This window comes from Miniopterus natalensis, chromosome 2, assembly GCF_054644295.1.
Source record: "Miniopterus natalensis isolate mMinNat1 chromosome 2, mMinNat1.hap1, whole genome shotgun sequence".
Lineage (NCBI taxonomy): Eukaryota > Metazoa > Chordata > Mammalia > Chiroptera > Miniopteridae > Miniopterus > Miniopterus natalensis.
Window position 1 is genome coordinate 164,411,796 of NC_142082.1, and position 23,015 is coordinate 164,434,810.

Consider the following 23,015-nt stretch of genomic DNA (forward strand, 5'->3'; position numbering starts at 1 on the left):
ACAGTGTACAAAGGTTCCCCTTTCTCCACATCCTCTCCAACATGTGTTATTTCTCATCTTTTTTTATAATAGTGGCTATTATATTATGTGGCATAATATTCTTTTTAATGGCTGCATAGTATTTCGTTATAAGGATGTACAATAATTTATTTAGTGAGTCATTTGTTTCCAGTGGCCATTTGTTTCCAGTCTCTTTCGACTTGTCTATGGTTTGCTCTGGTTTGCTTGTCCGGAACTGCAATTCCTCTGCCATTCCCTACTGTACTCATGTTGGCTAGCTGACCTTGTTACTTCAGGGTTGACAACCAGTGCAGTCATCCCTCTTTATCCGAGGGGGGTGCGTTCCAAGACACCTAGTGGATGCTTGAATTCATGGACAGTGCTGAACCCTATCCATTCTATGTTTTCTCTATACATACATACCTGTGATAAAGTTTAATTTATAAATTAGGTAATACAAGATTAACAATATCTAATAATAAAATAGAACAATTATAACAATATACTGTAATAAGAGTTATGTGAATGTGGTCACCTGTTTTAGGGGATCCCATGCTGTAGTCTTCGTATAGGCTCAGTGCTTTCTGGTGCAACACCTTGCTGTCGATCAGAGCACGTTTTAGGTTCCTATCCTTCACCCACAAATTTAATGCTTTTCCTGTCTTCACTATCACGCATCGTGGCTGTAACTTTTGATGAGATTCGACAGCAAAACTAGCATGATGATTTTTTCCTTTTTCACTATTTCACGGATAGATTTGTTTTCACTCAGCACACGGACTTTTTTCCTCTCCTTATCAAGCGGAGACCTTTCATCGTTCACTTAACGGAGGCGCTTCTCGTTGGCATTTCTGAACTGCCAGCCTCATTACTCTTGTGCTTGGAGGTCAGTATTAAAGGTTACTTGAACACAAGCACTGAGATACTCCAACAGTCCATCCGATAACTTTGATGCTACTAAAGTAACAGGCAGGGGGCATATACAGGTGGAAATGCTGCTAAAGGGACAATTCACTAAGGGAGCAGGATAGCATGGATATCAAGCTTCTCAGACTGGCAGGCAATTGAAAACTTATTATTTCTGCAATTCTCCATTTAATATTTTCAGGCTGTGGTTGACCAAGGGTAACTGAAACCTCGGAAAGTGAAAACACGGGTGAGGGGGACTACTGTATTACTAAAAAGAGCCTCCAACTATGTACCATTCTAGGGGTAGACATGATATAGCTAAAAGGTCTTCAGAAATATGATATCTACAACACTACATATTTAGATTTCAACTCATTAAATGTTAGTGATTAAATTACAGTGATTTAAAAGCTAACAATAGTCAAACCCAGACATATGTGAATATTTTAAATTTAATGTAATTCTCTACTATGTAAGAAACGGTTTCTCATAACTCGTATTCAGCTTACCACTTACTTACTCTATGAAAGTTACCCTCCCACTTTTTTTTATAGATGAGGAAACAGGCTGAAGATTAAATAATTCAAGGTAACTCAGAAAATGGATGCAAGAACCAGTTTCCTGCCTAAATCTCACTCTTTTTTACTACTCTGTTCTTACAGAGAGATAAGTCAGTGTCGTAAACAGACAATTTCAGATATTCCTGGTGAAGATATTTTATTTTTCATAAAAATATAATTGTACAATGCTCTTCAGAGAAAGAAAATCCCTTCAATGCCCCAAAATAACATGTGGTTTAACAGTAACCTTCCTCTCCCTTAAAACTAAGTATGTAATTGATAATAAGCAACCGATTTCTTGTGAAATACAGCATTTATATTTCCCTTTATTTTAACTAAAGGCAAGTCCAGTTTAAACCTACACTTTTTGTAATAAGCCAGATCAAGTCTATCATAATTCAAAGATGATAAGAGAAAATGCTAAATGGTGAAGCTGATAAATACTGTCAATTAGCTGGTAAACTGCTACATGAATTTACTGCAATAAGATAGATTCTGATTTAAATACAATAAAAAGATTTTAGGTAAAATAGAAAAAAAATTTAAGAACTTCAACCATATCCTAAAACTTGACCTGGTCAAACTTATTCCATATTATATTCAGTCGCTCTAATATATGGCAGGTCTATGCTAAATTAGTGACAGATTATGATTGGTCTAACTGTACAAACACATTTCCCCCCTTACCTTCCTTTCTTTGGGTTAAAAAGAAAAAAAACAACAACTCTGTGACTCAGAGAGCAAGGAGAACACCACTGCTCCAGAGGGACTGAGTTCACTGTCTCACCCTCTTCTGTGTCCTCTCGGCCAGCATTATAGGTAGGGGAGAGAGGCTAGATTTAAGTATGCTGCTCCCTAACTGAAATGGGGAAAGATATGCTCCAGCTGTTTTAATCAGTGACATTTATTAATGTGCTTCAAGTGGCCAAAGCATGCAGTGAGCTCAATACCCAAAGCAATCAAAACCTTCCTTTTCAAAACCAAGGAACAGTTCCTTGGTTTTGATCTACTCCAAAATACCGATAAGGTTTAGGAATAAACTCAAATAAATTGTAATTTACAGATAAGGTTTAGGAATAAACTCAAATAAATTATAATTTACTTTCCCCCAACGTTATACATCTTCTACCTGACCTGAGGACAAAGTCACTGCTCTTGTAAAGATACTGGGGTTGGAGGTGTATCTCAGATACCTGACCCTGTAATTTAAAATGATAGCCAGAGAAGAAATACTTCAAGCACAATGGAGACATTCCACTGAAGAGCCACATTCATTTTGGAATGTTTGCTTTGAAAACAACTCTTCCGGGGAATTCAAAAGGTACTGAACAAAGTAACATAGAGTACATCTTGGGTTGTTTTGCAAAATAAAAAATATACATTTGAGTAGGCTAGATGGCAAAACAGACCCATTACAACCTGAACACTATATTTGAAACACTTAAATTCTGAAGGCCTGAATATTAACAATCCTTTATCTATATTTATGATCCTAAAAAAAATTAAATACTCTTAACCATCCCCCCACCCCACCCCGTCCACCAAAACACAGAGAGACCCAGCAGTCTGGGCTAGTGGTTTATCAGTAGTCACACAGGACTGGACTAGAGATCCGAGTTTACAACCTAAGCACAAGAGACCTTTAGGAACTCAGGCTGAGGGGAGGCACTTTATTCAAATGCATAGCCTAAGAGAAGGGGTGGGGGAAGTACCTTGTTATCTGAAACTATGTGGTCCATCTCATGTTCCACCTCACAGACAAAGTAGAATATGATGCCTCCTCTTCAACTACCATTTCATAACAAAACATATTTTGTTTAGAAGCCAAATATTTGCTTCATTAGAGCCAAGGACAATTATAATTTAGCAGCAACAGGGAACATAACTCCTCATTTAACTAGGAGAAAGAGAAGAGAGAGGGTCTCAATGGGAAAATCAAAAGATTCCTAGGTCTATCTGAGTGTATGAGCTGGATTCCTCAACCATCCCTCCATTTGGTGGTCAGGAAGACAGTGTCACAGAGATGGGAACTGGAAAGGACTACTCTGCCCTTGGGCACCTCCTAGGTGTGGTGCTGTGCATAACTCTAGCTCCAGTGTTTCACTCCCGAGTGGAGGCATAGCAGGGGCTGAACCAGATGCACACCTACTGTGTTTCTTTCTGGCTCAGAACACATTCATAAGGAAACTCATATCAGGGAATAAACTAAGTGTTCTAGTTATGGCTATAGCAATTGATCTACCAGCAATTTTCCCCTCATTTTGTTCCAGATCTCTTGAGGCAGAAACTCAATCTCAGCAGCTAATTTTAGTCTATTCTCTTTAGGAAAACTTTCCAAGTTAGTTGTCTACACAAGGAAATGTGTGTGAACATTCACTCCTGCCTTCCCCACATACACATATACACATACAACAGAAACACATAAATACATATACACTCTGGGTTGTCAAGATGTTGTATACTGCTGAAATGCCTAAAAGGTTATTTCTTGTTCAAAAATAAAATTTGACTGATTACTCTCCAAGTATGGATTAGGCGCTAGCAAACTGTTATAAATACAGTTTGAGACGACAGCAACGAAAGTTTTAAATAGAGGCTGTCTTGAGGGCTTTCCTGATAGATGTTGTTAACATGTACACTATTTAAAACAGGCATATCATTATGGATTATAAAAATAGAAATGTATATATTGGTTAATATATATTCACAGCTTATGCTGGAATGGCTCACAGGAGAATTAATGGTTCATGCAGAAAACAGACGTTACTCAAGTACATATAAAGAGAAAAATTAGGTCCATAAAGGCTAAGAACTTAGTCAGTAATCAGCCTATTTGGTTTCTGTTTGCAGGGCAATCAAAAACATGAAAGGAAGTGACACCTAAACACACATACACATACAATTACAATGGAAAGAATATAAATTAACCAATAAAGCAATGTGGAGTTAAGGTGCAAAAATACAATCTTTACCCATTTTCTCTACTCCTGTGTTTTCAAGCATTGCAACATGTTAAATGCCATGGGTGGCAATACCAACCAGAACAGGTCTGAATGTTTGTAAATTTTCTAAGTGTTAAAAGTTAAAGCAAAATCCTTTGAGATCTATGATCACACATTTGGTAGAAACTGCAGATCTACAGAGATGACTATGGAGCAGTAGGTAGTAAATGGAGCCAAGTACAATCTTGCCCATTCATCCTTCATGGGAATCAGGATATTGACTCCAATCACTGACTCATCATTTTACATGATCTTCACCCTGAAAAATAAATCAAAGTTACCAATGTAAGAATGTTTTTAAGGTCAATGAAATTTAGTTAATCTGTTTTAAAATGCATGAAAAAATTTTTTTTAAAGTTTAGTATCTAGCCCTAGCTAGTGGTGTGGCTCAGTTGGTTGGAGCATAGTGCCATGCACTGGAAGGTCATAGGTTCAGTTCCCCACCAGGCAACATGCCTGAGTTGTGGGTTCGATCCCCGGTCAGGGTGTGTACGGCAGGCAACTGATCAATGTGTCTTTCTCAAACCAATGTTTGTTTGTTTGTTTGTTTGTTTCTCTCTCTCTCTCTCTCTCTCTCTTTCTTTCTTTCTCTCTCTCTGTCTCTCTCTCCTTTCTCTCTCTCCCCCCAAAAAAAAAATCAAAACAAATTTTTTTTAAAGTTTGGTATCTATAAGAAGGCTATTTTAAAATACAGATTGAAAGAAAACTGAGCTGATTTGCCTTTTTTCCCTCTTAATTCAATTTAGATTAAGCAAATGTTACCTCATCTAATAAAAGTTACCAACAAGCTAATCCTTCAATTTTGTAAAATTTTCTCAAAAGGTAAAAAGTTCATAACATTTCCTTATAACACTTTCAAGTGCTCCCAAAGCAATCACAATAATGAAGAAATCAATGACATGACACCTTCATTCTAAAATCTGAACAGTCTCCTTAACAAATGGTGCTGGGACAACTGGATATTCACATGCAAAAGAATTAATTTGGACCCCTACCTCATACCGTACAGAAAAATTCGCTCAAAATGGATCAATGACCTAAATATAAGAGCTAAAACTAAAAAACCCTTAGAAAAAAACATAACGGTAAATCTTCATGACCTTGGATTTAGCAATGAATTGTCAGATATGACATATAAGGCACGAACAACAAAAGGAAAATAGATAAACTGGACTTCCTTCAAGTTAAAACCTTTTGTGCACCCAAGACATTATCAAGAAAGAGAAAAGACAACCTACAGAATGGGAGCAACATCTGAAAATCATATGTTTGATAAAGGTATAGAATCCAGAATATATAACAAACTCTTACAACTGAACAACAAAATGAAAAAGAACTCAATTAAAACACAGGAAAGGGACTTAAAGAGACTTTTTTTTCCAAAGAACATATACAACTGGCCAACAAGCACATGGAAAGATGCTCGACATCATTAGTCAGAAGGGAAATGCAAATCAAAACCACAATCAGACACCACTTCACACCCATCAGGAAGGCTGTAGTTTTTTAAAATGGAAAATAAAAAGTGTTGACAAGATGCAGAGAAATGGGAAGATTCATATATTGCTGGTGGGAGTGTAAAATATTTCAGCCACTGTAGAAAACAGTTTGTGGTTCCTGTAAAAGTTAAATTAAAAGTTAAATATAGAATTACCATATGTCCCAGCAATCCCACTTCTAGGTATATACCCAAAAGAATTGAAAACAGTTACTCAAATGCATATTTGTACATGCATGTTCATAGCAGCACTGCTCACAACAGCCAAAAGGCAGAAGAAAACCCATCAATGAGTGAATGGATAAACAAGCTGTGGAATCCATATACAATGGTATGTTATGCAGCCATAAAACGGAATGAAGTACTGGTACATGCTACAATGTGGATAAACCTTGAAAACATTATGCTAACTGAAAGAAGCCAGACACAAAAAGTCACATACTGTAGATCCACTTATATGAAATATCCAGATTAGGTCAATCCATAGAGACACAAAGCAGATTCACAGTTGTCAGGGGCGGGAGGAAGGGGTAGTAGTGAGCAGCTGCTTAATGATGAGTTTAGGGTTTTCTTTTGGGGTGATGAAATGTTTTGCAACTAGAAAGAGGTTGTGGTTGTACAACATTTAAATGTAGTAAATACCTCTGAATTGTTACTTTAGAATGGTTAATTTTATGTTATGTGAATTTCACCTTAACAAGCAAATTCTTTAGTGATGGGCGACTATACAAGACAGAGCCTGGACTGGATGAGGGCCTGGCATACCTTACTTACCCCTCAGCCGGGGGTAAGTAAGGTATGCCTTACTTCGTCTACAAAATGAAGAGTGTAATTCCTTCACACAATTACTGGAGGAAATACTTAAGACACTTAATTTAAGTGAAAATACTTTGTAAGCTGTAAATCAAAATACGAATAAAAGGTATTATTATTAACAATAACTAGAATGGTACACTCCCATTTATGGACTAGGTAAACTTAATAAAAAAATTTTCCATTAGTTTATCAGTTGTTCTTTATAGACCCCATGTAAAATGCATTTCAATATTTAGAATCTAACCATTTCAATTGCCTATTAGTGTATTACAAACAACATCACCATTTTATTTATTTAAAGACATACAGAGGGAAAAAAGTCATAGAGAGGAAAGTGGTCAATAAAAATCCTACCTTAAGACACTCTTCTACATTTATATAAACTCTGCAAGTATTGTACTCACAGGAATTGCTGTTAGCGTCTGTTTTCCCAGCCTTCGCGTGCCTGCTTGAGTTCTGCTGAGATTTGCTCTGGTCTTCTCCAGTGAGTAGGGCCTTTATTTCAGAAGGGATTTTTCCTTGGTCCATTGCCATGCACCACTGCTTGTACTGAAATATAGAAAATATGTTTAAGTAAAATTTTACTAGTCAGAGTTCAGGAACCACTGGTAGAAATGCTTGATATAAGAACCCCTACACCGAGAGGTCAAATTGGCTGCTGGGAATCCCAGCCTCCATTGTATTTCCTATTTCTAACCCAGGACATGGATGAGCCTGCCATCTTTCACAAGAGGGTGCAAAACTGCTGCTGAATCTTCTGGTGATATACTGGAGTACTGCTCAGATTAAAAAGGCCCCTCTGGTTAAAAGAACATCTTCCCACAGTATGCCACTAATTAGAATTCATCTCTTTTGGCTAATGGTCACATTATTATTTCTACTGCTAAAATAAATACTTTTGTAATTCCTTTCTCTCTTTCATAAACATTCACTAAACATCTACTTTCTACCAGAGTGTTGAGTGTGTACTACAAGCTTTGGGGTATACAAAGATTACGCCTTAAAGTGGCTTATATTGTAGAGATGAGAAATAATTTATAGCATAAGTCAAATTCAATATACTAAAAAAAAAAATCTACTGACTAGTATATGTCTGAACTCTCTTTATGCTCCAACCTTATTTTCTTACCTTCTAAAAAGCAGAGGTAGCCTGCCCTAGTTTTGTAATTATCATGGTAGTATTATCTCTCTCTTCTCCAACCTGTCGCCTCCTCCCTTGAGCTCACACTAATGGGGTTTCAATTCTCTCTTACCTATTCTCTTTTACATTTCTATAGCCACCACCCAAAATCTGAATGAATAAGTGAAAGAATGAAATATGCTAAATAAATAAATGTTTAAAAAAATAGTATTATGTTACATACTGTCATATTGCTTTTTCCACTTACCAATATATTGTAAATGTTTTTCTACATCAATAAATATATAGGTGCACTGTGATTTTTACTGGGTGCAAAGTAGTCCAATATATGAATGTAGTATAATGTAGTATTTAACCAGTCCCCTATTGTTGTACATTTGGGTTATTTTCCATTTTTTTTCTATCATAAACAATCCCTCAGTGAAATAGTCATGTATATTCTCCTCCTACCAGTAGTGTATGAAAATGCTTATTTGCCTACATCCTGGCTGACCAATGAATATTCTTTCCCATGTTTGTCAACTAGATAGATAGGTGAAAACTGGTTTCTGCATGTTTTAATGTATATTTATTTGACTGCGAAGCTTAGGCTGATTTTTTTCATGCATTTATTGAAAGACTTTCTTACCATTTCCAGTTCCTCTCTGAGGGCACATATGGCTCTTTCCCGACTGGATACCAACTCTTCCAAGTACTGATACCTCAGTTTCTTTCTGGCCCGGCACTCTCTTGCACTCTGCCGGCTTCTCTCAAGTTTTGCCTTCAAGTCAATTTTAGCTGGCTTCCGACCACGTTTGCCAGGCTTCTTTACTTTGCCCCCAACCACCTTCAGCCAGAGAGAGAAGAAATAATTTTTTTCTCTTAGTTCTGTGTCTAGGAAAGTGACTATGACTGCATACTAGCAAAGAAAACACTTATAAATAATAAATTAATGAAGCCTATGGAACTAAAAAAGCATAATCCCATCAAATGCCTTACAAGGCTTTGCTGTGTAATTTTTTTCTGGTACTTTTGATACCATGAATGTGAGAGAAGAAATAATATAAGTTTTCATTATTTCTTCAATAATAAACTTTAAATAGTTTAACAGTAAACTTTATAAACCATATGTAGCTGGATAATAAAAACTAAAAGACTGCCGCATTTTTATTGACTTGAGGAAATAATAAGTAAAGAAAATCACTATTCAATATTGTAAGTTCAGCATGATCTCAATGTTATAAAACAACACAGAGGAAAGGATGTCAACAAAAGGTCAACGAGGATTTCTCTGATAGGTGTATTATAAACAGCTTTTTCTCACCTGTATTTTTTTATGATTTTTAAATGTTTCTTTTAGAAAAGATATAAAATTTATATGTAAAATTATGTGTATGTAAAAACAAATATGTATCCTAAGCAATTTGGCTGTAAATTCCCTCTCCAAATTTGTTGAGCTGAAAGGAACACACAGGAAGTCCCTGAAATCTTCAGGATACTGCTCTCCTGCCTTTAGAAGCCTATAATTATAACTCCAGGCTGTCTCAAGAGATTTCTCCTTGCATTCATTCACCTGCATACGCATAATTTTTTGGTGACTGGCAAAGTAACTTAATCTTCTTCATTGTTTAGCTTTAAAACCTCCCCAAGTTCTTAAACAAGATGTAACTATGAGGTAAAGATGATGAATCTTTACATACATGAACTTGAACTTACACATCAAATAAATTTTCTTTAAAGCAGTCCCCCTGAAAGGGGGGTACACTTATTCCAATGAACAAGTTTTTTTTGGAAAGTGCTTTAGGAGTCACTTTCTCACAAGCCACAATACATTATGCCTTTAGAGGCTATGTTATTTTAGAGCAACACATTTTTCTTTAGATTCCCAAACAACTGGGTTATCTGCTTTGTTTATCTGACGAGGTTCTGAATGACATTCAGTTCTTTCTGAAAGTTGCCCTCAGAGAATAAAAGTGTAGCTTCAGTACACTGAAAGGAATATTGCAGAGGCTTTAAAGACATTCTAAAAGAGAAGATGCAGATCAAACACTGGCAGATCATTAGAATACATGTAGAAACCTTTCCAGATAACAAAACTTAAAGGATCAATATTCATTTGGATATAAAAACTCTGATTTGTTTGTTTGTATGTTTGAAATCACTACTAATATCATATATCAACAATATCCAGTACCCTATAAAGATCAGATCATTACTAAGTGTAATGGTTAGGTTAAGCAAACCACACTTTAAATGTGGACCGGCCACATTTACCAGACCCTGTATCACAACATAATGTCCAACCAATGCATCTAGCATTTCATAGGATGGCTCTGAAATGAAATTGAATACTCCAAGGGGAAAAAATCTTTCCTTTCCAGCACCATTTTTAAAACTAGCTGCTTCAGTTCTACTCCCAAATTCAACTTCTCAAGAACTGGTCTTTTAAAGCTTTTCTATTCTGCATCAGCACGTTCTTATTCCAGTATAACAATATACGTCTCAGGAAATTTTCCCTCAGGGTCAAATATTTGATTAGCAATTCCAGGATGACTAGTTGATCCAAATATTACCATGGGCTAAATTTTAAATTATGCTCATATCACATCAATTGCACAATTTTAATAAAATATTCTGAAATCGTCCTACATTAAAGCAAACTGTATTTGCTTTGCTACAGTTATTTAAAAGCAATATATTTACAGCATAAACTCATATCTATAGTGAAATAAATGGTAATCACATCTATTGTTTATGTCATAAAATGAGTTATCAGACAGCACTATCTATATTGCTGTTTTTTTAAATTAATGCAGGAGTAGCCACCAAGAGAAGCCACCAAGAGAACACAGAGTACTTCACAGACGTCATTGATTTTTTGAAGCAAACCTAGCACAGTCATAAAAATCAAACAAAAGTTATAACCCTTTGTTTAGTTTTCATGGTAGTAAAATATTTAAATTGGAACTATTTTATTCCTTCTTTTTTTAATTAGAAAGGGTTCCTGTATTTTATGTCACCTCCTGTAAAATTACATTTAAAGCCACATAATACCACCTCTCTAGTTTAACTTTTCCTCAGGAATAGACCAACTCTTTGGCTTTGGGTGCCCGCTAAAATCTGACTAGTGTATCAGTTTTCAAGAAGGTCAAGTGCACCACAGGATTATTGTAAATTTTAAATATAATAATGTGTGGCAGCACTTTGTAAAGAAAAAGGTATTATACAAATGTAGGTCACTATACTAGTTGCCAACTACAGTATTTATATATTTCAGGAACTTAATATATTTCATAAGCCATAAAGATTGGGGGATGAATAGGGGAAGTTAATTAGAATCTAGGAACCAGAAACTAAAACTGAAATCAACTTCACAAATTCCTTAAATATGCTGGGCCAAAAATCATTCTTATCTATGTTTCACAAACTCAGTGATAACCACAATGTCCCCTCCCTCTCTCCTATTTCTTCTGTGAGGAAGTTTTTCTTCTCATCTGCATTTTTTATGATTTTTAAATGTTTCTAATTTATGTGTTCAAAAGGCTGGGAACTAAGATAAAACTACTGGATTCAGTTAAGAGAGAGTTCTGATAATTCTGAATGTAACCATTCTAGAGAGACAGAACAGTCTGCAAAGGCCAGAGTGTGGAGGGCACAGGCTTCCCAGTCAACAGGTTTAACTTCCGCAGGAGGAGGAGACATGATTGTGGCTGCATGCTCTTTAGGGGCTTATGAAAATGAGGAAGCCTGCAGGGTCCAGATTAAATCCTATTCCAAAGGTGCGTGAATCAGTTTAGAGAACAACAACATAAATTTAGGGCTAAGTCAGGGTGTGCAGGGAGGGAGCACTCACAGTGGACAAGGCCTTGAGTTATTTCACACCATTTCAGGTGAGGTAAACTATTATCCTCAGCTTTGTCAGATAAAGCAGGAAAATTAACTCCATTATTCAACAACCATTCATTGAACATCCACTATGCCCCAAACACTGTAAAACTCTAGAAATATTAATATAAGACAGGGTCCTTACTTTTAAAGTATTTAGACTTGTGAAACACAGCAGACATGACATAAACAATAACATTATAAAGGGAAAGATAATTATATATACAGGAGTGCTGGTAGTGGACACACACACACAGATATGCACAGCAATCTCTTTATTTCACAGATGACAAAATTTTAGTCCAGAGATTTTCCATGTCAGAGAAGGGTCTAGACTCAAGGGTTTGCATTATAGCAACGTGTCACAGGGTAACTCACTATCATCAAGCACGACTATTCCCCTCCAGGTTCTCAGGTAATACTCTTTAACTTGATCATACAATCCCCTTAAAGGGCTCTACCTAAAACCGACAGGCGTTTCATATGCATTGCTATATTAATGCTATGTAGTCATTCATTTAATCCAGCTCACTGTGGCATTAGCACTTGGGGAGGCAGTGGTGAGGTTAAGTAACAAACCTTTTCATTTTATGCTTCCTTGAAATTTTCTACCATTGTGACTCTCCGCACCCACCCACTGAAGTCATGCCAATTTACTCCTTTATAAAATCTCTGATTTAGCTCCTCCTTTCTATTCCTACCACCTACATTAGTCAGGGCCCCACTCACAGATTATTACAATAGGTTCCCAATGGGTCTCCCTACCATCTCTCCTTTTCTACTCCCACTTCCCTAGGTAATCCATCTTGCAAAAAGCTGCCAAATGAACCTTCTTTTCAGTTTATAACTACTGTATTTTTACTTAATTGTATTTTTTTCATTGTAAAAAAGTAGTACCTGATCATTATAGAAAGGATGAACTGTAATGGCCCTTTGGCCATGTCACTCTCCAACTCAAGAGAAGACTCAGTACTGCTTAGTAGGTCACCATATCCAGTATATGAGTTTCCTGTGGCTGTCGTAACAATTACCACAAACTTGGTGGCTTAAAACAACAAAATTTTGTTCTTTCTGTTCTGGAGGCCAGAAGTTTGGCAGGGCTGCACTCCCTCTGGAGGCTCCAGGGGAGAGAGAATCCATCCTTTACTTCTTCCAGGTTCTGGGGCTGTGAGCATTCCCTAATTTGTGACCACATTACTGAATCTCTGCCTCTGTGGTCATGCTGCCTCCACATCTGTCTGTCAGATCTCCCTCTGCTTCACTCTTATGATGACATTTGTCATTGGATTTAGGACCTGCCCAGATAATCCAGGATAAATTCTTCCTCTCAAAACCCTTATCACAGTATTTTGCCATATAAGGTAATGTTCACTTTTACCATATAGAGTGATAGTCACAGGTTCCTGCGATTAATATGGATATACACTTTTAGGAGCCACCATTCATCCTGTAACATCCAAGTTCCCTCTCACCAACCCAATCTTCTCTTTCTTTATTCCCAACAGGCAGCCTCCATATCAAGTCAAGCCAGTCTCCTTAGGGACCCCATCCCGTGCATTTCTACTTATTTCTCAACATTTCTCTAAATGTTCCTTCTCCATCCCCCCACCATCCCAAATGGCAAATATAATACCTTCTTTGGTTAGGATCAGCACTAGCCTTCTTTCTTTGAGGCCACCCCTGCCCATTATTTTTCTTTTCCAAATTTCTGTAACATATAGTTAATAACACGCTGAGTTTATGTTGTATTGTTTTTTAGTGGCTTCACAGATTTAAGTTCTATCTCTTCCAGTACTGAGAGCTCCTCAGGCACAGAAGCTATGTTTTCTAATACTTCTATAACCTCCACTGTATCCAGCCCAGAACCAGGCACTTATTAAAACATTGATAATTGCATAAGTAAATACAAAGAAAAATTAGCAATATTTAAAAATTGATTTAAATTGATATAACTACCAACAACTTATAGAAGTAGTTTTTTAAAAATCTCTCTCATAAGGGATACACAATCTAAAAACCAATTAAGGACTCTTATTATTTTACCATGCTTTTTATATTTATATACATCCTAAAGCTCTAATTCTTAAGACAACTCGCACAAGTTTCAAGTTGTTAAGTCTAAGAGAATTAGGGTATTTACATCAAGTGGTAGCATCAGCTCCAGCTGAAAAGGAAAACAGCAGGAGGGCTTGTTTCACTTTTCTTTTAAAAACATAAAGTGAAAAGTTATCTCCAGTTGATTAAAGAAAAATAAGATAGATATGAATGTGCCCCAACCACTGCTCTTTCCCACTTTAAAGAAAAAAAACAAGCAGCTGCGTTTTCATTTGGTGTTACCTATAACTTCCTCTCCAGCTGTGGGTTAGGCTTTTTATCAGATGTTTATCAGATCTTCAGAAAGAGAGAAAGTTTAATATCTTCCTGCTGCTAAGCTTTCTACCAGTTTTTCTAGTCCACAGAGAAACAATGAAGTAGGCATCTCTGAACTGAGAGTTAACTCCTGCCTCTCCCAATCCCTATACCCCTTCCCACTTCCAGCTATCACTGTTTGAAGCTAAATATACTAGTACATATATTGAGCAATGCCTGAAACTGCTAAGAACCGACTCCGTAAGAGTGGTCTATACTTAACTGCCTTTGCTTCTTTCCCATCCATCTTTTTCTCCACCACATTTCAGCTTCTGCCCTATTCACTTCATTGAAACTTCTCTTGCTAGGTTCATAAACAATCTATTTTCCAAGTCCTATGGTTACTGTTTCACTGCTTACGTGAACATTTTGGAGCATCTCATATTGTAGACTAAGTCCCCTCTTTAAAATTCTCTTTTCCCATAGATAGATGGCATAACAGCCCCTTTTTTTCTGGTTCTTCTGTATCACTAACCTCTCCTTTTCAGTTTACTTTGTGAGGCCCTATTCCTCAGCTTCTTCTGATGATTTTAGAACTTTCCAGGATTCTGTCCCTCTCTCCTGTCCACATTCTTCACACTTGAAGGGTTTTATGCATGCTGCCCAACCACAGCCTCCATTATAACAGGCTCTAATGTGGTCTTCAGTTCCAGACTTTCTTCTGAGCAATCTAACCAAGCTAGTAAAGAGTCAGAGAGCACTAGCATTTACAGAGAACCCATTATGTACTAAGTTCTTTTGATATGGGCTCACATATATAGTACATTTAATTTTCACAATAACTCAATAAGGTTTTTTTAACACACTCTATTTATAGATGAAAAAATTTCAGTTCTAAAGAGATGAAATAACCTGTCCAAAATCATAGCTTGAAAGTGGTAAAAATGAGATCTGAACTCTGGTTATACGTTCTTTCCTAATTGGACCATCTGCCTCTAGTCTTATCCCAGTTCCTACATCTTTACCCTCCTTAATCCATTCTCCATATAGCCATTAGCATTTTTCTTTGAAAACGCAAATCTGATACTGTCACCTGTGCTTTGAAATCCTTCAGTGGCTCCCCAATATCTATGGCCTCTGTTTTCAAACTTTAGTAAGCATATGAGCCACTCAGCTGTGGAGCCTATTAAAATTAAAATTCTCAGTCCCCAGTCCCAAAGAGTCTGATTCAGCCAGTGTCTTCTTTATTCCACTTTAAAAAATACTAACCCAAATTTCCTAGCTTAACTTGCCAGGCATATCACGATCCAGCCCGATTATCTTCCATCCATATTTCTGCCCACACCTCTACTTGTGCCTTATGCTCAGAAGTCAGCAAACTATAGCCTTGCTGGCAAGCCAAAACCAGCTTGTTGCTTGTTCTGGTAAATAAAGTTTTATTGAAACACATCCACATCCATTCATACATTCTGACTACGGTTGCTTTCGTGCTCTAATGGTAGAGTTGAGTAATTGCAACGGAGATCACATGGTCAACAAATATTTACTGTCTGGCCTTTTATAGAAGATGTTGTCAATTCCTGCTCTAGCTTGTAGCAAAAATACTTATTTGCCAGTGCAATATGCTTTAGTACAGGATATTCCCCCTTCCCCATTTCCTGGGGGACTCCTATTCTTCCTTACAGATTCATTCCTACTGTGTGAACCCATATCTGACATACCCAGACAGCGATCCATTCTAGTACCCCCAAAATCACTTTTGCCTCTAGTGCCCTCATTTCTTACCTCACTATATCGTAATTATTTTTCTATGTGTCTGCCTAGCCCACTGAAAGGTAAGTTCCTGAGAATAGTTATAAATTCTTACTGATCTTTGTACCTATACTATCTAGTACAATGCCTGGCACATATTAGGTGTCTAACAAATATCTGATGAATTAATGAATAAATAAACTTTTCTGAAAAGAAAGCAAAACATTATTTAAATTTCAATTGGTTTGTGTAGTATTAAAATTACCCCCTAGGGTTAAACTATCTGTAGAGGGACCCTAGTTAAAATGTGCATGTACCCTAGATGAGAAAGGAAGGCATATTAAAATATTAATATTTACTGTTGGATTTATTTAGTAGATGAGCTGGCTCTTTGTCTTAGTCTTGTGGAAAGTACCGGCAGGATAGAAAAAGCAGAAAATGTCTGAGCTTTGTGGTACTGTCCAAGGAGGGTAGCTCCAACTGCAGCAGAAGACAGCTAAGGGGCCAATAGAAGGGACTTCAGAGGCCAAAGGACAGGTCTGGGAATGCCAAAGAGATATTTTTGGCCAACTTAAAATTTTTGCGAGAACCAGCACTACTCAGAACAACTGAATAGAACAGAAGAACTTTCTTATTACCTAAGGAAGGTGTGAGAAATCTCATTTACAGATAACCATATGTCATATAGGTAAAAAGGAAGTACAATATGGAGAACAACAGCCCATAGAAGCATACTGTGACCAGCAGCTGGCCCACTCTTTCATCAGTCCCTCAGTTGGAACTTGATGCCCCAAACTGCCAGACTGGGCAATAAAGTATGGTGGCCTTTTACTAGTTCATAGTCTGTGGCAGGAACACATCTGGTCTAGGATATTTCAATTTACTCATTCATTCATTTCAATAAACATAAAAGTCAAATATAAAACAAGAACCTTCTGTCTATGATCAAAGCCTCTGAAAATAACACATTTCAATTATCTTTGTAACTGAATGCTGCCAATCCAGGAAAAAAGACTTTCATAAGAACAAGCACTTTTCCCTAGAAGTGAACATGCAGGTGGGCTTAGGAGACTACCTTTCTCACATAATCTGATAGTTAGGGCACAGTTTAAGTTCATTTCATGTCCCATCCCATTGCCCCTGCCCATTTGGGAGCACAGTTAGGAACAAAGGGTAGTAGTGCAGGAGTAAAGAACTGCAAATGTTACACAACAGTGCACACTTAAGAATTAGTAAAATGAACATGTTAGGTGCCTACTACACTGTGCTAAGGACCAAGGAAGTCACTGCTAATAATAACATTTTTTGAGTACCTACAATGTGTTAGACTCTGTACTCGAAGCATTTTATCTAATCTTTAACAAAGCCTGTGAAGAAGGCATAGACCACATAACAGATAGGATGGAAGTTCAGAAAGGTTAAATAACTTAGCCAAGATTGGTTCCTTCCCAACTAACCTAGTAGAGATCTACTGTTAGTATTTGGACTCTGCTACTTAGCACTTTCCCAAGCCCTCACTTTTAGATATCCCATATAGCTCTTGCTTTATTTTTCCCATTTGCTATCATCTGTATACTCTGGCTGGTTGGCTCAATGAAGCAGATTGACTAATAAAGCCCAAGTACATCGGGGCATTCTCCGTAATGCCACTCTGTTCCAATTCAATTTAGTCACTATTAACAACTAGTACTCGCCCAACTGGCATGGCTCAATGTTGAGCATCGACCTATCATCCAGGAGATCCCAGTTCGATTCCCGTCAGGGCACATGCCTGGGTTGCAGGCTCAATACCCAGCAGGAGGTGTGCAGCCGATCAATGATTCTCTCTCATCACTGATGTTTCTCTCTCTCTCCATCTCCCTTCCTCTCTCTGAAATCAACAAAAATATATTAAAAAACACACACACAAAAAAACAACTAGTACTCTATGCTGCACCAGGCACAATCCTAGACACTAGGGAGGCAAATCGTTCCTGCTCTTACTCCAGGAAACGAGATGGCAGAATGTGGAGAGCTCTTGGCAAACTCATTCATTGCCAGGATAAAGAATCTTTATAAAGGGAGGTCCTCACATTATCATCACCTGTTTCTTGACTGTTCATTCAAATACTGCCTATCACTGCTGCTCCTGCTCACTCCACCCTCTTCCTGCTGCCCTGGTCTGGCTGTCAGTGTTTGTCATCCTTTGTGCTCTCACCTGCACAGCTGCCATACTTCCAAGCCCCAACCCTCACCTTCCCTTATACAGGGGAAAGTGGAACCTGAGACTCCATCACCCATACATAATGTGAGGGAGAAGTGTGTTTTGCATGAGTATGTATGTATGTATGTACTAGGAAGTCAATACAATTTTGTAGGACTGTAACAACTGGAGCACAGAAAAAGGCAGGACTGGGAGCTGCCGAAGTCTTATTTAAGGGCTGTTTGACACTGCCTGACTGCTGAAAGCAGCCCAGTCTTTTTTTACATGGCATTTAAATATTACTCGCCCAAAACTATGACATGTAGTCCAAGTGAAAGTAGTGTATTCGCAGAGGCACTATTCATCCATAGACATTTGAAATGGGTTTTGCTTTCCACAATCATTAAAAGATTTAAGAAACTGCTGGTTTCCAAATTCTTTCATAAAAACAATGAATTAATAAAGAATGAAAACTGAATTTATTTTGAGTAACTATGGACCCTACAGGAAGTAAGCAATGAATAGTCTACCCCCAATTTTAAATTCACTCTTTTAGGCAAAACAATAAAATTGTATAACCCCCCATACAGTTTGCTAGCTCTAGAAATAACTCCTATGTGACTTTATAGGTAAGTAAAATAACTCAAAAGCCTATGTATTTTTCTTGGACTGTTTGAGATTATTGAAGACTTTGAGAGTGATTGTTTCAAAGGTGTGAAAAGGAAACAACTGAAAATTATGTAGACTATTCTGCGAGAGTCTCAAATTTTAAAAAAATTAAAGAACAATGTTATTTTGGCATTCTTAAACAGCCATAACATTATTTTCTGGGAAAGATAATGGATAAGTATGCAGATTTAAGTTCAAAATTAACAGAAAGATCAAGCTAGCAAAGGCTTTTTTGAAAAGTTATTTTCTGTTTTTTCTGGAAAACTTTCAGAACTCCCCCTTTCTGTCTTGGAAATACCACTCCCTATTACAAGGGGTTCGCTACTTCAGAAGCAGACTGTTTCTCTAGGTGAGCCTCAATTCCAGAATACTGCGCTGGGCTTTCCCTTCTGTCTATCGCTTTCTTCAGAGCCTTCTGCAGGAACAGGAAGAGGAGATAATGCAGACTAACACAAAGCAGTACAGAGAAGCTGGAAATCTTTTCAATCTCTCTGATGATAGGTGAAACAAAAGCTGGACAGCAGCAAAATGTTACTGGTTACCTGGAGGGGGGAAAGGGCACCCAAACAAAGAAAAAAGCTATCTCCAGCAGCATACTGGAGATTATGGAAAGTGAGACCTCTGGATAGCATAGGGAAGGAGCAATTTCCACTTCAAAAATTGGCAAATTCCGGAAAGTCTGATGATCAATAAGCTGACCGTCCCTATCTTCATGAAATAAAGCTAGAGAGCACTAATGTGGAAAGACATAAAGTAAAAAAGAGTAAGTTATACATACGAATTACCAATAACGAGCATTGTCTGAGATCTTATCATCATAAGGATAAGTGATTTAGAGAGAGAAAGGGCGTGGTGATGGGTTATTCAGATTAACAAGAAAGACTTCACTGCTTTTCTTAGAGAAGGCTTTCCAGAGGAGGTTAGATTCCAGACTCTGGACGAATAGCAACAGGAGCTTAGCAGAGTGTTCCAACCAACCACAGGAAAATAGCTCAGAGGGGGAGTGAACTGATTATATGAATGGGGCATTGAGTAAGGTAGCAGGAGAGAAGAAAGGGGAACAGTCAAGGGAAACAGGGCTGGTTCAGGGTATCCTACTTAAGATCTCCAAACTAAAGAGAGGCTGGGAGGGGGCAAGGGAAGGCAAAAAGGGAAAGCAAAGTAATTCCTTCAATTATCTCGGTAGGCAAGGCAAGGACTAGGGCTGGCACTACCTGGTAAAGCTGACAAACAGGCTTGCCCTGGGAGTGAAAATTTCCCAGAGGAGAGGGCCCGTTTTGGAACAACACAGCCCGCTGCTCCCTGAATTCCGGGCTGGGTACCCTGGGGTAATAACTGAAGGCGCGGGGATGTCTACGGCAGGTGTTTCTTGGTGGTGGCACGGACTACAGAGCTGAGGTTCAGCGGCGGGACCAGCACTTAGCGACAAGCAGGCGGCAGCTGCGCGTGCAAACCACAGGACTTACCTTACTGTCATCCATCTCGGCAGGCAGGCCAGCCTGGCCAGGCGCTCCCTCCCCCTGCCCTCCCCGGCTCCGCCGGCCTGGCCCGGCCCGGCCCCCGCCCCGGGGGAAGAAGGGGCTATGGTTCTGACTGCCTCCTCTCGCCTAACAGTTCTCTTCCCTGATGCCACAGTCACGGGGACGAGGGACCAGTTCAGGAATGGCAGAGCGGACCCTGGAGGAGGTCCAAAACGCCTCCTTTCGCAGCCACCGCCCCCTCCTCCCCCTCCATGACAGTCTGGGTGTGTTTACAGACGCCCTGGAGAGCTGCCCGGACGAGAGGGCGGGCGGGAGTGCTGCGCGTGGAATGGCCCCTTCGGCCGCGGTAGCGCCGCGGCATTCTGGGAATTGTAGTTTTCCTTACCGCAGTCTGTACGTGTATGACTGGGAAGAAAACTACAATGTCCACAGAGCCTCAGCCCAGCGGCTGTTTTCCTCCGGCCGCCATCGCTGCGAGGGCGGGGCCAGGCGGGAGGCCAAAACCGCGTTTCCCACACAGCGCTCCCTGGGAGGTTTTTGTCCCTGGATTCCAGCGGCTTAGGCTGCGGGAGTCAGGCGTTTGGGGCCCGGCGGAGGCAGCCCTGAGGTAGGGACCCTGGGAGCAGGCCCTCCTCAGGGACACCGAGAGTATCCTAAAGGTTTCTTATTGAAAAGGCGCAGCTTCTTCGGGAAGCAGTTTGGCGGTCCCTCCCGATATTAATTACCATATGGCCCGCCATTCCACGAGACATGGGAACATGTGTCCACATGAAAACTTGCACACGACTGTTCTGTCCTAAAAGCTTTATTCGTAATAGTCAGAAAGTGGAAACAGCCCAAATGTCCATCAATGGATGAATAAATAGGCCAGTTGTGGAATATTATTAGACCATAAAAAGGAATGAAGCACTAATACATGCTGCAAGGTGGATAAGCCTGGAAAACATGCTGAAAGAAAGAAGCCAGACAGGAAAGCCACATATTGTAGATTACATTTATAAAGAAATGTCCAAAAGAGGTAAGTTTGAAGAAACAAAAAGTGGATGAGTGTTTGGAGGGGGAGGGGATGCGAGGGTTGGGGAACAACAGGGAGGGAGGGGAGCTGGGAATGGGGAGTGATTGTTATTGGGTACTGGGTTTGTACTGGGTTTCTTTTCGAGGCGATGAAATGCTGTCAAGTTGATTTGATGATGGCTGCACAGCTCTGTGAATATACTAAAACCCGCGTAATTGTACATTTTAAATAAGTTTTATGGTATGTGAATTATATGTCAATAAAGCCATTAAAAAAATAACTATCTTTGTGTCCTGATTTAATGAAGTCAGTGAACTTGTTGTTTTAGCCTATATTAGGCCAATGAGAACGTGACAAAGGTTGTGTGTTCATTAATGTAATTCTAGAGAGCCTTTTAACTCCTTTCAAACCTTTCTAAAATTCAATAGAGGTAGCCCAGCCGGGCGTAGCTCTGTGGTTGAGCCTCGACCTAGGATCCAGGTGATCGAGGTTCAATTCCGGGTCAGGGCACATGCCCGGGTTGCGGGCTGCAGCCTATCAATGACTCTCTCATCACTGATGTTTCTCTCTCTCTCTCTCCTTCTCCCTTCCTCTCACTGAAATCAATAAAGATATATTTAAAAATTTTTTTTTAAAAATTCAACAGAGGTAGAGTTCCCAAATTCAGCAATAAGCATACAGGACATTCACTTACAGTTGAATTTCAGATAAATACCTTTTGTAGTATAAGTATGTCCCATGCAATGTTTGAGACACACTCTTACTGAAAAAAGCATTCATTCTTTATCTGAAAATGAAAATTAACTGGGTGTCTTCTATTTGGCAACTCTAAATTGAGGGAGAGTAGTAATAGGCAAGTTGAGTCATCTCTGTCTGATCTATATAAGCCTTCAGAGGCACTATAAAGAAGGTCACTTCTTCCAAGTAAATGCAGCCTAGGCAGGTCAATGGGTTGCTAAATAGGTCTGGTATGCTGGGTTTGTGGCTGTTGGATCCAGCCAGGGGCGCACTCTTAGCCCCCAAAACTACATACCTGGCAATCAGAGTTGCCTAGCCACCTCCTTTCTGAGGATCAAGGGGGCAAAAGTCTGTGCTAGTGCAGACTCTCTTCCTCTTCTTCATCTAATACCCCTTTTGTTCAATGCCTCCATGAGTCCCTTTCCACTTCCTAGCCTCCTCATTCTGTGCCCAGCCTGCCCTCAGTTTGCCTCCTCAGGTATGCCTTTGCCGGTGCTAAGCTCTGTTCTTCAGGGTGGAACTGTTTTTCTCCTGGGTTAGTTCTCTGGCACTTTTTCTTACTGTGACAAAAGTGCACTCACATGGATGGACCTGGAGAGCATTATGCTAAGTGAAATAAGTCAGAGAAAGAGAAGTATCATATAATTTCACTTGTGAAATCTAATGAACAAAATAAAAACAAACTCATAGATAGAGAAGAGACTGACAGCTCTCAGGGGGCATTGTGGGGCTGGGTGAAAAAGGTGACCGGATTAAGAAAAAAGAACACTTTCATAGACACATAACAGTATAGTGATTACCAGAGAGAAAGGGGGGTGGGAGGAGGTAAAAGGGTATAGTGGGGGTAAATGGTGATGGAAGGAGACGACTTGGGGTGGTGAACACGCAATACAATATACAGATGATGTATTATAGAATTGTACATCTGAAACCTATGTAATTTTATTAACGTCACTCCAATAAATTCAGTTAAAAAAATAAGTGTACCCAGCCCTCTGTGATGGTGCTTGTCCACTTTGCCCTTCCATGGATGGCCATG

General features: G+C 38.9%; 2 protein-coding genes across 2 annotated transcripts in view; one reads left to right on the top strand and one right to left on the bottom strand.

The window, feature by feature from the left end:
* The window catches only part of DUSP16 (dual specificity phosphatase 16), a 146,119-nt gene that overhangs the window by 22,370 nt on the left and 100,734 nt on the right, over positions 1-23,015 (top strand). The window lies entirely within an intron of this gene.
* CREBL2 (cAMP responsive element binding protein like 2) lies at positions 2,454-20,242 on the bottom strand. Its single transcript, XM_016197460.2, has 4 exons — positions 20,209-20,242; positions 8,555-8,752; positions 7,190-7,334; positions 2,454-4,730 (listed from the first exon to the last, which is right to left on the bottom strand). Exons 1-4 carry the CDS (start codon positions 20,221-20,223, stop codon positions 4,726-4,728), a joined length of 363 nt encoding a protein of 120 aa, XP_016052946.1. The 5' UTR covers positions 20,224-20,242; the 3' UTR covers positions 2,454-4,725.

Excerpts from the sequence above, each read along its gene's own strand:
- CREBL2 (XM_016197460.2), bottom strand. Across the intron at positions 7,335-8,554 it reads TCAGAGAGGAACTGGAAATG|TACAAGCAGTGGTGCATGGC; the intron begins GTAAGAAAGTCT and ends TCTATATTTCAG.